Raw genomic sequence first — 16,918 nt, 5'->3', positions numbered from 1 at the left:
TCAGGTCCATCGAGTCAGTGATGCCATCCAGCCATCTCATCCTCTGTCCTCCCCTTCTCCTCCTGCCCCCAATTGCTTTCAGCATCAGAGTCTTTTCCAATGAGTCAACTCTTTGCATGAGGTGGCCAAAGTACTGGAGCTTACCTATAGCTTATCAAGGTTCAAATATGCAATACAGTATTACTAACTATAATAATGAATAATGTATATTCTGTACATTATTCATCACTTTTTTATAGAATGCCTACTGGGTGACAAACACTATTCTAGCAGTGGGGGAAGTTAATTAGGACTGTAATAGACTTGACTTCTACTTCAAATCATAGTAGCAATCACTGGTTTGTTAGTCTATGCTTCTTTAGACTGGGGAGGAATTCTGACCATGGCCCTTCCCACTCCTCCCATCAGCTAGCCCAGAGGGCATGGGTTTTAGATTAAGCCACTGATCTAGAAACAAAAGACTAGATTCATATCTTGCATTGTGCCAGAAATAGAAGACAAGAAATTCACCATGTGAGAAAAGAAATGTACCCAAAGTAAAGCAAGCCAAAATAGGAAAGAAAAAATTTAGGCATTAAAGAGATAACCCAGGAAATGGGATAAAAGTTGACAGGTGCTCCAGAAAGTGAATACAGTATAAAGAAATCTCACAATTTATGCCAGCATCTTCCTCAAAATCTTATTCGCTCTCAGTACCTCATTCTTACTTTCAGTATCTCTCAGTTATCTATATTTACCAATTTCTGTTTTTCTTCTCATTCTCTTGTACTTCATACCTTATATCCATTCAGTACCTAAGAACTGAGCTCAACTACAATTTGCTTAAGATTTATTTCTGTGCATTATTTATCATGCTTCATGTTATGTGCAGTGTGCTGAGTGACAAGCAAGAATTAAAATATTTCTTCCCAGAAAGAATTTGTTATCTAGTGATTTGATTGGCTAATAAGAATATTAAAAATAATTAAAAAGAAATGCCATTTAATACAGGAATTAATCTGTTTTTCCGTTTCCTCCCCCCACCCCCATTCTGTTAAAATATGAATAAAACTTAGGAGTCACAGTGCAAGGTTAAGCACGAGCACTTTCATTCACTTGGGGAGAATGATAATTTCTTTAACCTTTTGGAAACTATTATAGGTTACTGTCATTAAAATTATAAATATTTTAAAATATTTATATGACATTTGAAATGTCATATAAGCTTTAGCCCACTTTTTATATTTAAGAGAGTTTATAAAAATACGTAAAAGATGTTGTGAAAAAGAGAATATACAATGATACTTACTATGTTTTATTGTAAAAATTTGAGTGAACCAGAATGTCTATTAGTAGAATAGATAAATTGTGATACATTTTCTATATGTATCACAGCAATAAAAAATGAATTTGGAAAACCTACCTTAAAGTATAAGAAATTAACATATCTCAGTTTCTTTACCTCCTTCAAGTGAATGCAACCTTTTTCCCCTTTCTTTCATGCTTGTGGGATCTTAGGTCTCTGACCAGGAATTGAACTCATACCCCCTGCACTGGAAGCACACCACTGGTCTGCCAGGGAGGGCCCTGCAAGTATTTTGTTTACTGCTGTATCCCCAGTCAAGTCCTTGATTTGGAACAAAGTTAAAAAAAAAAACAGTTGTTTAATGAATGAATACATAGATGGATGATAGATAGATGAGTTAATAGGTACTGATTGGGAAGATTCAGACTTTTATTTTTAATGATATATTATACTTAAGCAAATTGTTAATAGGGATTATTTTAAAAGAATGGGATTCCGATGAACTTTCACTTTCTTCATTATTTTTTCATTATTTACAATAATGAGAAAAAATGAAAGTTAAAAAATCTCATTTGCTGAACCCTTTCCTGTCTCTCTCCCATTTTCCAGCCTTCCTGGTTCTACTCTGGGTTTTACCTCAAGTGGATCCAGAGCAGAGCCTATCCCAGCCCTCCCTCAGGCAGCTCCTCCCTCCTTTTCTCCACCCCTCTTCTTGGGTGGATGAGAAATACAGATGCCTCCTTTGCAGACAGAGGCCTGTCTATGAAGAGGCAAGGCTGCAAAGTTGCCCTGGAGCACTGAGAGGAAAAGAATGTGCTGGGTGCTTATACCATCCAGGACATTAACAAGGATTTCTAGCCTCAGAAGTGAGCAAGGAGAAAATTGTTGGCAGAGATCGAAACACATGACATGTGCTGAAAGGGTGGGAAATTGTCTGGAAGGAGCAGTGTTGCTTATTCTCCACTCTCATCCTGGAAAGAACCTGTGCAAGTTCGGTGGCATTGTTGTTTTCAGTCAATAAGTTGCATCCAACTGTTTGCAACCCCATGGACTGCAGTGCACCAGGCTCCCCTGTCTTCCACTATCTCCCAGAGTTCACTCAATTTCATGTCCATTGAGTCTGTCATGCTGTCTAACCATCTCATCCTCTGCTGCTCCCTTCTTTTGCCTTCAATCTTTCCCAGCCTCAGGGTTTTTTCCAATGAGTAGGCTCTTTGCATCAGGTGGCCAAAGTATTGGAGCTTCAGCTTCAGCATCAGTCCTTCCAATGAATATTCAGGGTTGATTTTGTTGGGGATTGACTGGTTTGATCTCCTTGCAGTCCAAGGGACTCTCAAGAGTCTTTTCCAGCACCAGAATTCAAAAGCATCAATACTTAGGCCCTAGCCTTCTATATGGTCCAACCCTCACATCCATATGTGACTTCTGGAAAAATCATAGCTTTAGCTACGTGGACCTTTGTTGACAATGGTCTCTGCTTTGTGCAGCATGGTTGTTGAAGACATTATGCCTTCATTCCACCTAATCCATTTATTTATTCTAGATGGCTGGTTCTCCAGGGACACACCCTTATCCTCTGGGCAGGTCCTGTTTTTGAAGGTCTGTTTGGCTCATTCTTCCTCCTTAATCCCAGGGTGGCTCTCTTCCATCTTTCTTCTTAGCTGGGCGGGAGTATAAGACTCCTCCTAAATGTTGCCTGTTGTTGCTGTTGCTAAGTCAAGTCAAATCTTTTGGGAACCCACTGACTGTATGCAGCCCTCCAGGCTCCTCTCTGTCAGGGTCCTTTTTCAAATATGAAAAAAGAGAAGGCAAAGATATAAAACAGGAATTTTGGCACTTCTCCCAGGAATAAAAATTGTCCATAAAGTACTGGGGGAGGGAGAGTGGAGAAGAGGGGAGCAGAAAAAGAAGGAAAAAGAGAGTGGGAAAATGTGGAAAAAAGGAGAATGGATTCTGGAACCAGACTGTGAGCATCTAGGCTGCACTATAAATGTGGTGTGTGTGTGTGTTAGTCGCTCAGTCCTGTCTGACTCTTTACAACCCCATGGAGCCCACCAGACTCCTCTGTCCATTGGATTTCCCAGGCAAGAATACTTGAGTGGGTTGCCATATCCTTCTCCACGGAATCTTCCTGACCCAGGGATCGAACCCAGGTCTCCTGCATTGCAGACAGATTCTTTACCCTCTGAGCCACCAGGGAAGCCCATAGATCTGTGACCTTGGGCAACTCCGGGTGGTTAGGATGTTGAAGCAATTCATATCACTAAAACAACTAAACGATTGTTTTTATTGTTTATTTATTGCTGCATTCTCCCTTGGTGAATGAAATCCTCTTTATCTTTAAAGTTTTTATTGCTATTATGGCTCTCATTCCAGGAGGAAGAAAAAAGACAAATCAGTCTGAGGAGATCAGGGCCCAAATATGGAACTCTAGGAGATTTAAAGTTCAGGAACCCTTCTCAAATGCTCACAGTTGATGTCCCTGGTGTAAGGAGTTAATATTTGCATCTCAGAGAACATAGTACACTCAGTAAAGACTTCCTTAGACTAGTTTCCAGATCAAAGAGCAAAACTGAAAAATTTCAGAAAAGGAGGACGATTGGGTTGAAATTCAGATACACAGGAGAGGATAGGTTTTTCTTTCCTTCATCATTGTGTTCCAGGCCCCAACAAAATGCCTGATGCATAGTTATTTCACCCATCTCACAAATATTTGAGTGTCTGCTATGTGTCACACATTGTACTAAATTCTGAAGATAAAACAAGAAAATATTCCTGCCCTCATGGATTTACATTCTGATGAGGAAGTCAGTCTATAAACATACGAACAAATAATATATTTCAGAGTTATAGGTATTATGAAGGAAATAGAGCCAAGGAAGGGAAAAGACAGTGCTGAGCTGGCAGATGATATTTAGAAAGAAAAGTTTCTCTGAGAAGGTCACTGTTAAAGCAGATTTGTTCAATAATTGCATGGATTGATACAATCTTTTTATTCCCTCTCATTTAATGAAAGAGATGGGTGGGCCTCCATCAACCAAATTTTGGGGATGACAAAATATTTTAGGAAAACCCTAAATCAGTGTTTAAAGATGATCTTACATAACTGAATGAGTAAAAAAATATTCCAAGTTCAAACAGTTCCCTGAAAACCTGTCTTAAAAGAAACAAGTTAGTCTATAGGAAGAGGAAATTTCAAAATCTTTTGGTGCCATCTCAGCTGCTGGGCATACCTTTTTCCAGTGAGGGATGGAGGGAAGGACTAAGAGACAAGGATAATAGAATGGGAAAGTCTAACATACTTCTAACCAAAGATCTGAAAGAAAGAGACAGAAAATGATTGAGCAGTATTTTAAATATATGTATGAATTTTCCAGAGTGGATTAATCTAATACTTAGATTCTAGGAGCCTGTTAAATCTCAAAAGATTAATAAAAATTCCTCATCTAGACACACCATGAACACTAAAATGCTCACATTATTTGAATTCAAGGAAGGAAGGAAAAGAAATATAAGCTGTATGGTAGGTTAAAAATGGCTTTTTTTTTTTTTTTCTACTTTTTCAATTGAGAGGAGGAGAAAACGAGATGAGAGCAGTTTCTCATTTGTAGTTATGGACTCCCAATTTGTCTTGGCAGGTTCCAGTTTGTTCTGATGCTTTCCTTTTTCACATCCAGGCTTTCTTCCCAACCACTGGCCTGGCTGACTTGTAGGGACTGCTGACCTCAGCCTCCAGAAGCAGAAGTAGAGCAGTTTTCACCATATCTCAGTTTTTCAAGGTCTAATCTCTGCAATAAATCTCTTATTCTATATCACTCATACAATTAAGCCTTCCTGATCAAACCTTCATTGATATTCCATGTTTTGGATGATCATCCACCCAGGTAAAATTTCGGCTTTCTGTTATTATGCTAGAAGACGTGAACAGCTGCTGCTGCTGCTGCTGCTGCTGCTGCTGCTGCTGCTGCATCGCTTCAGTCGTGTCCGACTCTGTGCAACCCCATAGTCGGCAGCCCACCAGGCTCCTCCATCCCTGGGATTCTCCAGGCAAGAACACTGGAGTGGGTTGCCATTTCCTTCTCCAATGCATGAAAGTGAAAAGTGAAAGTGAAGTTGCGCAGTCGTGTCAGACTCTTCAAGATCCCATGGACTGCAGCCTACCAGGCTACTCCGCTCATGGGATTTTCCAGGCAAGAGTACTGGAGTGGGTTGCCATTGCCTTCTCTGGAACAGCTGCTACTAGGGGTCAACTATTACCGGGTTTTGCCACCATGCTATGTCCAAGGAAGAAAACGAGTTTTTCACAGTCCCCATTCATTTCACTTTACTCATTTATGTTACTTTTTTTTGGCCTTTGTGGGCATGGAAATGTTTAAATGTAAAGAAATTAATGTAAAATGTTAACATCTATGGAGACATGGTAAGATTGAAATGCTATGGTCAGCTGAATTATGCCAAAGGGGCTTTTTTTGGTAGTCCCTGATCTCTCTTTCCTTTGCACCCTACATTGGCTCCATAAACAATCTACTTTCAGTATAAATGCACAATCTGATAATTTTCGCCATTTCCACTGTTACTTAAAAGGCACCAATATTTATTTAATGGAGAAGCGGAAGTCTTATAATTCATTTCCTTCATTCTGCTTTTGCTCTGTACATTTTTCTTTTCTCTTTTTATCTTTTTCATGTAAGACCCATGTCATCTTTTAACATAAATTGTTGTTGTTCAATCTTTAAGTCCTGTCTGAGTGTGCAAACTCCATTGACTGTACTACACCAGGCTCTCCTGTCCTCCACAGTCTCCCAGAGTTTGCTCACATTTAGGCCTATTGAGTTGGTGATGCCATCTAACCATCTCATTCTCTGCTGCCTGCTTCTCCTTTCTGGCTTCAATCTTTCCCAACATCAAGGTCTTTTCCAGTGAGTCTGCTCTTTGCATTAGGTGGCCAAAGTATTGGAGCTTCAGCTTCAGCATCAATCCTTCCAATGAATATTAAGGATTTATTTCCTTTAGGATTGACTGGTTTGATATCCTTGCAGTCCAGGGGATTCTGTTTTCTTCACCACCACAATTTGAAAGTAGCAATTCTTCAGCACTTAGCCTTCTTTGTGGTTCAGCTCTCACATACATGATTACTGGAAAAATCTTAGTTTTGACTATACAGACCTTTATCAGCCAAGTGATGTCTCTGCTTTTTAATATGCTGTCTAGGTTTGTCATAGCTTTTCTTTCAAGGAGCAAGTGTCTTTTAATTTCATGGCTGCAGCCACCATCCAGAGTGACTTTTGAGCCCCCCAAAATAAAGTCTGTCACTGTTTCCATTTTCTCTCCATCTATTTGCCATGAAGTGATGGGACTGCCTGCCATGATTTTAGTTTTCAGAATGATGAATTTTAAGCCAGCTTTTTCACTCTCCTCTTTCACATTCATCAAAAGACTCTTTAGTTCCTCTTTTGCCGGGGTCCAGCCCTGGTGGATCCAGGGAATTCGAAGGGTGGACAGAGTCGGCGAGGAAAACTTATTTATTAATATAAGATTAGATTAGGAAGAAATAGTGTAGTAGGAGAATTAAGTGGAGGAAGAGGGCTGAATAACTTGGACTACATGGTAGACCAATAAAATTCCAGACAAGGAATTTGCACCATCTACGTTGGGCCACCAGTGCTCGCTTGAATATCTAAGGGTGCCTCACCTCAGGCTCCCTTTCACGCAGGTCTTAACAGCCAGGGCAAGTAAGTAGACTTGGCGAGCCTCCGCGCCCCAGATGGAAATTCAGCCTGAAATTAAAGTAATGAGCAGAGGGAGGGAAAGGGGAAAAAAGAGAGAGAGAGAGACACGGGGGAAACCAGTCCAGCGACTGGCTCCGTCCTTTACTGTTCAAAAGGCCTTTTATACTTTTGATAAAACATGGAGATCAAGGGGTAACACAAAGTTATGCAGCGTTAGCAGTCCAGACTTATCAAAACCAGGCTTTTCTCTCTGCATACCTAATTGTATACACAAGTCTTAGGTAATTTACATCATCTTCCAGCCAAAAGGGCCAATTAACATTTTACAGCCTTTTTTCTGATAAGGGTTTGTCAACCAGAAGACTTATTTGTGTTGATCTTCCCAAGGTCTGGTGCCACTCTCAGAAAGCACTAAATAAAGTTACATTCTTACACAGCAAAGATACAGCAACTTATAACAAGTAGAGGGAGTACAGTGATTTACAGCAAAAGAGAAGCAATTAACTCAAAAGTCTAGTGTTGCTAACATCAAAACTACTATGTATCTTTTTCTACATCCTGCTTACATTGAGTAACATCCTTCCAGGTGCCTAAAAGATAAAGAATATGGAGGTCTGGCAGCAATCCTTGAGTCAACAGTGAAAACCCTCTACCAATATAATTTTTTACTCTTTAGAAAAGGCTTTGTATCTTTAAGATGCTTTTAAGCTTTGTGCCTCTCGCGGTTGGGGGGTTGTAAGCAATTCACAAGCTGTAAGCAGTCTGGGGAACCTGTTAGGCAAGCTAGAGAGCTATCAGAGGGGTTTTAACTGAAACATCCCTTTCAAGTGCAGAAGGCTAAAGCCCTGATTTGACTTTTGCCAGAGAATATCAGAAGAGTGGAAAAGCAGGCAGATTCTTATTTTTTTTGGGGTGGGGGTGGGGTGGATGCTCAGGAAATTCCAGGGGGAAAACCTGAGGTCTGATTAGCCTTGCCATCGGAGCTCTTGCCGCATGACCTTGTCACAGGTGGAATTCCTCACGCTGGCTCCCGGCACGCTTTGCTTTTTGCCATAATGGTGATGTCATCTGCATATCTGAGGTTATTGATATTTCTCCCAACAATCTTGATTCCAGCTCGGCCTCATCCTGCCTGGCATTTTACAAGATGTATTCTGCGTGTAAGTTAAATGAGCAGGGTGACAATATACAGCCCTGACATACTCCTTTCTCAATTTTGAACCAGTCATTGTTCCATGTCCGGTTCTAACTGTTGCTTCTTGACCTGCATATAGGTTTCTCAGGAGTCAGGGAAGGTGGTCTGGTATTCCCAACTCTCGAAGAATCTTCCAGTTTGTCGTGATCTACACAATCAAAGGCTTTAGCATATTCAGCGAAGCAGAAGTAGATGCTTTTTTGGAATACTCTTGCTTTTTCTATGACCCAATAAATTGATGCATGTTTTTTCCTAGTTCTTCAATTGTATATGTGTGTGTGTTTCACAGCTGAGTGGCTTGTGGGATCTTAGTTCCCTGACCAGGGAATGAACCCCTGACTCCTGCAGTGGAAACACTGAGTCCTAACCACTGGACCACCAGGGAATCCTTTAAATTTTTTATTTCTTTGAATTAAAGAAAAATGAAAATATATGAATTTTTTGGAAGGGGAATTTTTTAAAAAAATTTCTACATTTCTTGCATTGCAGCCAGAGAATGAGATAAGTATACTTTGGTATTTGTTGACCTTCCTCTTGGCTTGATTTATGGTTAATTTTTATAAATATTACATTGTTACATGCATGTTTGAAATGAAGAGTGTTTTGTTATTTGGGTACAGAATTACATATAAAAGCTACATACATACAGCTTATTCACTCACTGTATTACTCAAAATTTTATATCATAATTATTTTGCCTGCTTGCTCTATCAGTTTCTTAGTTGTATGAAACTCTATTATGTTGGTAGATGTTTTTCTTTCTCCTTTTAATCCTATTTTTGTTTTATATATTTTGAGTCTTTGTTTAAAGCTTATCCTTTTCTAGAAATTAATAAAAATAGCTCTCAGCCTCCCTCTCTCTCTCCCAGGCTGCCTGTGTGTCAAGATATTCCACAAGAGAGACTTTCATTATTTCACTGCATGTGCTGCTCAGTCCTCTCTCCAATTTCTAATTCACACCTGGTGGAAAGTGTGCTCTTGCCTAAGAAGATCTGAGCATTTTTCTATAGGAGACCAGGACAGGGGCAGAGACACTGATGCAAAAGGAACCACAAGAAAGGTGGCCGAGAAAGTGAGGGAGAGACACAAAGATGGTAGTAGAAAGTAATGAGATGTGCTCTGAACTGAGACAGACCAAGAAAAGAGGAGTGAGACAAGATGAAGGGGCTTGAGGGACCAATGGAGGGTTGGCAATTCTTGGCTGTGCTAAGAATAGTATCTGGACAGAGAAAGTAACGTATAATTTTTAAAACCTGAAATATAAAATAGAGGTGGAGGGCAGGTAACACACAAGATCCTGGGACAACTGAATTATAGATTAAAAAAAAAAAAAAGCTTGCTCCTATTGATTGCTTCTCATTAGGTTTTAAACCCTGTGCCAGTGTGTATAAGTGGGTATTTTTATGGAACCCCTCCAGTAATACGTGAGATTACCCCCACTTTGCTGATTATATCACTGAATCTCAGAGAACTGAAGTGAGTTAAGACTAGCTCCCTTTTCTTTGACATTAAGAAACAAATTTAGAGAAATGGAAGGGTAAGATGGAAAGCAGGGAATTAAGTCATAAGTCCCACTCCAGTGTTCTTGCCTGGAGAATCCCAGGGACGGCACAGCCTGGTGGGCTGCCGTCTATGGGTTCGCACAGTCAGACATGACTGAAGCGACTTAGCAGCAGCAGCAGCATAAGTTCCAATACCTTGGCCACCTGATGAGAAAAGCCATTCACTGGAAAAAATCCTGATACTGGGAAAGATTGAGGACAGGAGGAGAAGCGGGTGACAGAGGATAAGATAGCTGGATAGCATCACCAACTCAATGAACTTGAGTTTGAACAAACTCCTCTGGGAGACAGTGAAGGACAGGGAAGCCTGGTATGCTACAGTCCAAGAGGTCACAAAGAATCAGACATGACTTAGTGACTGAACACCACCACCATGAAAAGATTATCAAAATAAGTTGAGTAAACATCCATCATCTCATGTAAATGCAAACTTAAATAGAAAAAGTTTTATTTTCTTGTAATGAGAACTCTTAGGATTTACTCATTTAACAGCTTTTAGATATAATATACAGTAGTATTTATTAGATTTATTACATTATATGCTACATCCCTGAGAAGCACAGAATTTATTCAGTCTGGAAGATTCTGTTTTAGTTAATTCACCAATTTAGTTTGTGTAAATTTCATTATTTTTTCATATAACCTCAGCAATTTCCATAGATAAATCACTCTCCATTATTTGTGCAAACTTATTAAAATAATCAGATGACATCTTTAAAAATATACCAGTTGTTATCGAGTTTCCCTTACGTCTGTGTTTAGCAGTATCAGTCCAAACCACTGTAGAACAGCACAGTTTCCTTAAAATTCTGGATATTTTTATAAAATATAAAAAACATCTTTTACAATTTGAGACTAAACTGGTAAGATTGGAGAATTCCTTATCAGACAGAAATGTCAAATAATCATAGAACTGAGTAGAGACGTAAGTGAAACATTAGCATCAAAACTTTCCATAGTGATGTTTGCTGATCTCTGGTAGTCTGGAGCACAGATTTCAATAGATTATGTGTTCTGGGGGATAGGAATCTGGGGTTCCTAGCAGGTCCTGGGGTAAGATCTAAAATCCCCCGTGTAGAGCCAAACCCCAAAAAGGACAGCCTCCTTAGAAAGGAGAGCTGAGAAATATCTATCCTGAAGACTGAGATGGTGAGTGTGGAAGCTGTGCAAATTTGGCTCTGGATGTCAAACATTATACTAGTGCTAGTGCTTAATTGATCACTTATGTCCTACTCTTTGTGAACTTTTGGACTGTAGCCCACCAGGCTCCTCTGTCCATGGAATCTTCAAGGGGATTAAACCAGCGTCTCCTGCCCTGTACAAAACATAATAGAGGTTCAAAGATTAAGGTCTTCCCTTAGGCAAGGTTGAAGACTTTCCTCTCTGGTATTTGGAATTTAGGCCGCAGTTCTTGTTTTTGGATGGATCATTGGATGTGTGACACAGTCCAATTTTTAAACCAGATTTGAACAGGAGAACGGCCACTTGGCTCAGGTAGAAGTAGATGAAGTGTTTGATTTCATGTGTCACATGATTTCCACTATGTAGTGCCAGCTGGGGTTGTACTTCTTGTCAAACTCCTTCTTGATATGGGCTACAATGTCCTTCTCTATATTTAAAATGGGCTGTAATTGATATGTCTCCTAGGTATCTGGCAGAAATACATGCAAAAAACTTTTCAAGTGCTTTAATGCAGACCTTGAAGATTTACCACAAATAAAATTCAAGGAATCCAACCTCAGACACAGTTAAAAGACAGGGGGGAATACTGCAGGTGTACTAACCTGCATTAATAATTATGGTAACAGCACACAAAATATTTAACATTTTTGAGAAGTAAACTTCTCTTTTCTATTTTCTAAGAGCTTTAAAAATATTTATTTTTAATTGATTGATGATTGCTTTACAATATTGGTTTGATTTCTGTTATACAACATGAATTAACCATAGGTGTACCTATGTCCCCTCTGTCTTGAATTTTCTAAGAGTTTTTTAAATTAGAAATTTATGTTGAATGTTTGAAATAAACTGTAAATTTAAAAATATTCTCTAGGCTTTTCAGAAAGATGACACAAATCATGCCTTTAAATTTCTTCTAAGTTATTTTTCTCAGTTGATCATAGTTCACCTAATAAGAATAGAATAACTTTGTGACAGATTTCTGTGTTTATTCTTTTTATGTCAAAGTGCTGGTTTTATATTGGGAGCAATATTAGAACATTTATATAGCATTTTCTCTGAACAGTACTTGTATGTGGTGAGGACTGTTCTAAGCACTTTACACCTATTAACTTAGTGTTCATAATAACCAAATATTAATAGTTGTTATTTTTATTATATCCATCATAAAGAAAGAAAGTGAAGAAAGAAGTCTCTCAGTCGTGTCTGACTCTATCCATGGGATTTTCCAAGCAAGAGTACTGGAATGGGTTGCCATTCCCTTCTCCAGGGGATCTTCCCAACCCAGGGATCAAACCTGGGTCTCCCACATTGTGGGCAGATGCTTTACCTTCTGAGCCACCAGGGAAGCCCCATCTTCATCATATAGATGAGGAAAAGGAAGCTCAAGGAGTTAAGCAAGGATCACACAGCTACTAAGTCTTCAAACACAGATTGACTGTCTTCAGAGTTATACTCTGGACCCCTATGCTACACTGCATCTCAGAAAGATCTTCCATGACTACATCTAAATTCAGTTCAGTCACTCAGTCATGTCTGACTCTTTGTGACCCCATGGACTGCAGCACGCCAGGCTTCCCTGTCCATCACCAACTCCTGGAGCTTATTCAAACTCATGTCCATCCAGTTGGTGGGTGCCATCCAACCATCTCATCCTCTGTTGTCCCCTTCTCCTCCCACCTTCAATCTTTGGTAGCAGATTTAACATCTAAATTAGGATCTCTTTTATTTAATAGTACTCTTTATTTCCTCCTGAGCATTGCTGCTGCTAAGTCACCTCAGTTGTGTCTGACTATGTGACCCCATAGACGGCAGCCCAGCAGGCTCCCCCGTCCCTGGGATTCTCCAGGCAAGAACACTGGAGTGGGTTGCCATTTCCTTCTCTAATGCATAAAAGTGAAAAGTGAAAGTGAAGTCACTCAGTCGTATCTGACTCCCAGCGACCCCATGGACTGCAGCCTACCAGGCTCCTCCGTCCATAGGATTTTCCAGGCAAGGGTACGGAGTGGGTGCCATTGCCTTCTCTGTCCTGAATGTTAGTACAATTTATTTATTATTTTTTTTTTGTTAGTACAATTTAAAATCGTCAATTAATTTTTCAATTAGTTTAATATTTGTCTCTAATCTCTTTCTCTTTGAGAGCAGGAACCATTTCTTGCCACTTCCCTGTATATCAGTGCCTAGCACAGTAGACTCAATAGTAGATGCTCAATAACTAGTTGAGTAAATGAATGAAAGCATAAAAGATAACTAAGAAAAATGTTTCCTTCATGGAGTAATGACTCCATCGTGTGGAATTTTGGAATATTGTCCAAAAAAATTTTTTTTAACAAGATAGGTTTCATAGAACTGAGTCTCCTATTTCCCAGGCTTATATTAGAGGCTTTGCTGTTGTTTGACTGGTCCTTTTGAGATTTTTAGAGCTATAGGAAACCACCGACTCTTCAGGGTAGGCTTTCCCTTACTAGATTTGCTTGGTGAAACGGATTGTGCAATTAGGTGAATAGCAGGTATCAGCTTAAGTCCAGAGCTCGCTTGATTCTACTTTGCCAAAAGGTAAAGCATAGATCCATCAATAAGCTCTTCGTTCCGAATGATCACTCTGGAACATCCAGAGCCCCTTCCATGCAGCGTTCTGCTATCTAAGAAGTCTATCGGTGGCAGTATTCCTTACAGTGTACAATGACTAAAGTAGAAATTGTGTACAGAAATAGCCTCTGCCCTACAATCATACACCAGGAGAGAGTAAATTGCACTCCATTCTAAATCCTAAATTTTACTGGTATAATATTTTGCACATATTGTTGTTCAGTGGCCAAGTCGTGTCCCACTCCTTGCCACCCCATGAACTACAGCATGCCAGGCTTCCCTGTCCTTCACTATCCCCTGGAGTTTGCTCAAATTAGTCATGATGCCATCTAATCATCTCATCTTTTGTTGACTCCTTATCCTGCATCAGAGTGTTTTCCAATGAGTCAGCTCTTCGCACATACAACTTATAATAATTATTTTAAAAATACCAATATGTTAAATAGAACTACGTCTCTAATCTACCTATTATGGGCAGTTCATTTTACGAAGTTAGTATAACCTTGCTATTTAAACTAGAAATGGACAAAAAGAAAAGTAAAAATTTTAAGCCAGTATGATTATAGTTGGAGATTATATATACTGAGCCTGTTTTTTCCCGGTTTAATCTAGGTCCAACTCTGTTTCTATTACGCTAACCATCAACAATAGAGACGCGGGAGGTCTAAACCGAGCGAGAGCCGCTCCTTCCCCAAGAGTTTATGGTCCTCGGGTTACTCTCGCCACTGGGAACTCTATGGTCCCGGGGCGGGCTGAGAGGCCTGCGTTTTAAAACCGTGGCGGGAAGATGGCGGCCGCATTCGTCGCCAAGGTGAGTTTTTTCCGAGTGGGAGGACGCTGGGACTCTGCGTTTTCCTGAATGGCGGAGAAGGTTTCGCGATGAATATAACGCGCTGGAGTGGGAAACAGCGACGTTCAGCATCAGGCTTAGACTCGTCTTCGGGAAGCGGCTTTGACGGCAGTGACAGCCCCTTGCTCCTTTCCGGGCCGGTGCTGAGCCCACCTCCGGGCCTGGGAAGCAGCTTGAAGGATCGTGGGCGCCGGCCGGCCGGAGCTACAGGTACTCCCAGGCACTCCGTGGCCAGCTCAGCCGGGCTGCTAGTCGCGAGGTGTCCTTTCGGCGCGGAGCTCGCTCGTTTACAGGACCCGCTCGGCTCCTACTCCCTTTCTCAGTTTGTGACTCCAGCCCTGAGCGGCATGTCACTTTCTGTTGACAAGGAAGAGCTTTCAGTCCGTGTTCAGAGACCTCCTGGTATTAGTCTTCAAGTGGTTTCTGGGTTTTTATTCTTTCGACATTTGTTTACGGAAACAACTTACTAGTTGGCCAAATCTCATCACCTGTAAGGGATTCAAGCCTAACAGTGCCAGTACTCCTTACAGATACTTAAATTGGATGTGTTTTATGGCAGGTTATATATAACACGTAGGAATTCCAAAACTCAGTAGAAGGCTAATTACTGAAGTCTTAGGTTAAAACTAACTGCTTCCTTCCTTTTTTTCTTTTTTGTTTTTCTTTTTTTTCCCCAAAAGGGGAATGCAAGCAGACGTTTCCTGATGATCAAATAGACAAGCTGCTGTTGGCAAATTGGGGACTTCCTACAGCGGTTCTGGAGAAATATCACAGTTTTGGTGTTAAAAAAATGTTTGAATGGCAGGCAGAGTGCCTTTTGCTTGGACAAGTCCTGGAAGGAAAGAATTTAGTCTATTCAGGTATTCAAATTTGTGCAAATTAATTTCTGTACCATTTTTAAGACATTATGAATGTAGAGAATGCTCTAATGAGGTAAGGCAGGTGAAATTTATAACTAGAGAAAGTCTTAAAATATATGAAAAGCAGAGTTTCATCATATGCATACCTAAGTTATGAAAATCCCCTTATATGGTGGGGTGGGGAAAGGCAAAACCCCTGCAGTTTAAAGAGAGTTATCTGCTTGCCTTTCCTCTCAACAAACATTCATCCCAGTGTGAGCATGCAGTATGAGATGTAAATGTGTTCTCCCACAGTTGATCTCAGTTGCCTTTCAGTGTGTGAATATTTTATAATACATACCTGTTTATAAGTTGACCTGCTCATACAGGAGTATATACATAAAACCTTATGTAATACTTTATGAAAGGTTATATGGGCTTTCAAGAGTAATTTTGACTTATAAAACTTTTAACCATCTGTCTTTAGAATACTGACTTTAGAATCTAATCACTTGGTAAGATCAGTTTTCTCTGAAGCTGTGAGTTATCCAGATTTTTCATTATGGCTGCCAAAAATAGCTAGGAGATTTTCTATCTATTTCTCAATGGATATGATGAGTTTGAATAAACTCCAGGAGATAGTGAAGGACAGGGAAGCCTGGTGTGTTGCAGTTCATAAGGTCCCGAAGAGTGGGACATGACTCGGTGACCGAACAACAAGATTCAAGTTCAGGCTGTTTACTGGCTGTGTAACCTTGCAGATTACGTGAGAGAGAGGAGGAGAAAGAGAGGGAGTGACAGTGCACACAGAAAGCATGAGTGCCTGCTTGTGGGCATAGAAAAGTTTTTGGCATACAGGAAACACTCTTACTAACTGCTAGTGGCAGTTAGTGGTAGTTGTAGAATGCCCTGACAGTTTCAATTGCTTAAATACTTGGGTGTCATTCATAACTCTGGTCACCAACTCACATAGATTTATCACCGGGTCCAGTGTCTGTTACCTCAGATATCTTGATTCTGACCAGTACTCTTTGTTCTTGGGTGCATTACCTAGTTTACTATCATCTTCTAGATTATGCAGTAGCTTTGTAACTAGATGTTCAAGCTGGTTTTAGAAAAGGCAGAGGAAGGAGAGATCAAATTGCCAAAATAAGCTGATTCATTGAAAAAGCAAGAGAGTTCCAGAAAAACATCTGTTTCTACTCTATTGACTATGCCAAAGCCTTTGACTGTGTGGATCACAATAAACTGGAAAATTCTGAAAGAGAGGGGAATACCAGATCACCTGACCTGCCTCTTGAGAAACCTCTATGCAGGTCAGGAAGCAACAGTTAGAACTGGACATGGAAGAACAGACTGGTTCCAAATAGGAAAAGGAATACGTCAAGGCTGGATATTGTCACCCTGCTTATTTAACTTATATGCAGAGTACATCATGAGAAACGCTGGGCTGGAAGAAGCGCAAGCTGGAATCAAGATTCCAATATCAGTCACCTCAGATATGCAGATGACACCACCCTTATGGCAGAAAGTGAAGAGGAACTAAAGAGCCTCTTGATGAAAGTAAAAGAGGAGAGTGAACACAATGTTGGCTTAAAGCACAACATTCAGAAAACTAAGAACATGGCATCTGGTCCCATCACTTCATGGGAAATAGATGGGGAAACAGAAACAGTGTCAGACTTTATTT

General features: G+C 40.2%; 1 protein-coding gene across 5 annotated transcripts in view; it reads left to right on the top strand.

The window, feature by feature from the left end:
* POLQ (DNA polymerase theta) overlaps window positions 1-16,918 on the top strand; it is a 150,310-nt gene that overhangs the window by 25,776 nt on the left and 107,616 nt on the right. For 4 of the 5 annotated variants that reach the window (XR_011249399.1, XR_011249400.1, XR_011249398.1 and 1 more), the window contains exons 5-6: window positions 14,152-14,599; window positions 15,070-15,249. Coding sequence is in view for 2 of the 5 variants with exons in the window: in XM_069554710.1 (XP_069410811.1) it covers window positions 14,419-14,599; window positions 15,070-15,249 (361 nt within the window). In the remaining 3 variants the exon portion in view is untranslated. Of the gene's footprint in view, window positions 1-5,169; window positions 5,476-14,151; window positions 14,600-15,069; window positions 15,250-16,918 lie in introns of all 5 variants that reach the window. The other variant, XM_069554717.1, reaches the window with a different exon arrangement.

Source organism: Ovis canadensis, chromosome 1 (genome assembly GCF_042477335.2).
Source record: "Ovis canadensis isolate MfBH-ARS-UI-01 breed Bighorn chromosome 1, ARS-UI_OviCan_v2, whole genome shotgun sequence".
Taxonomy (NCBI): Eukaryota; Metazoa; Chordata; class Mammalia; order Artiodactyla; family Bovidae; genus Ovis; species Ovis canadensis.
The sequence above is the reverse complement of the archived record's forward strand: the minus strand, read 5'-3'. Positions and strand labels throughout refer to the sequence as shown.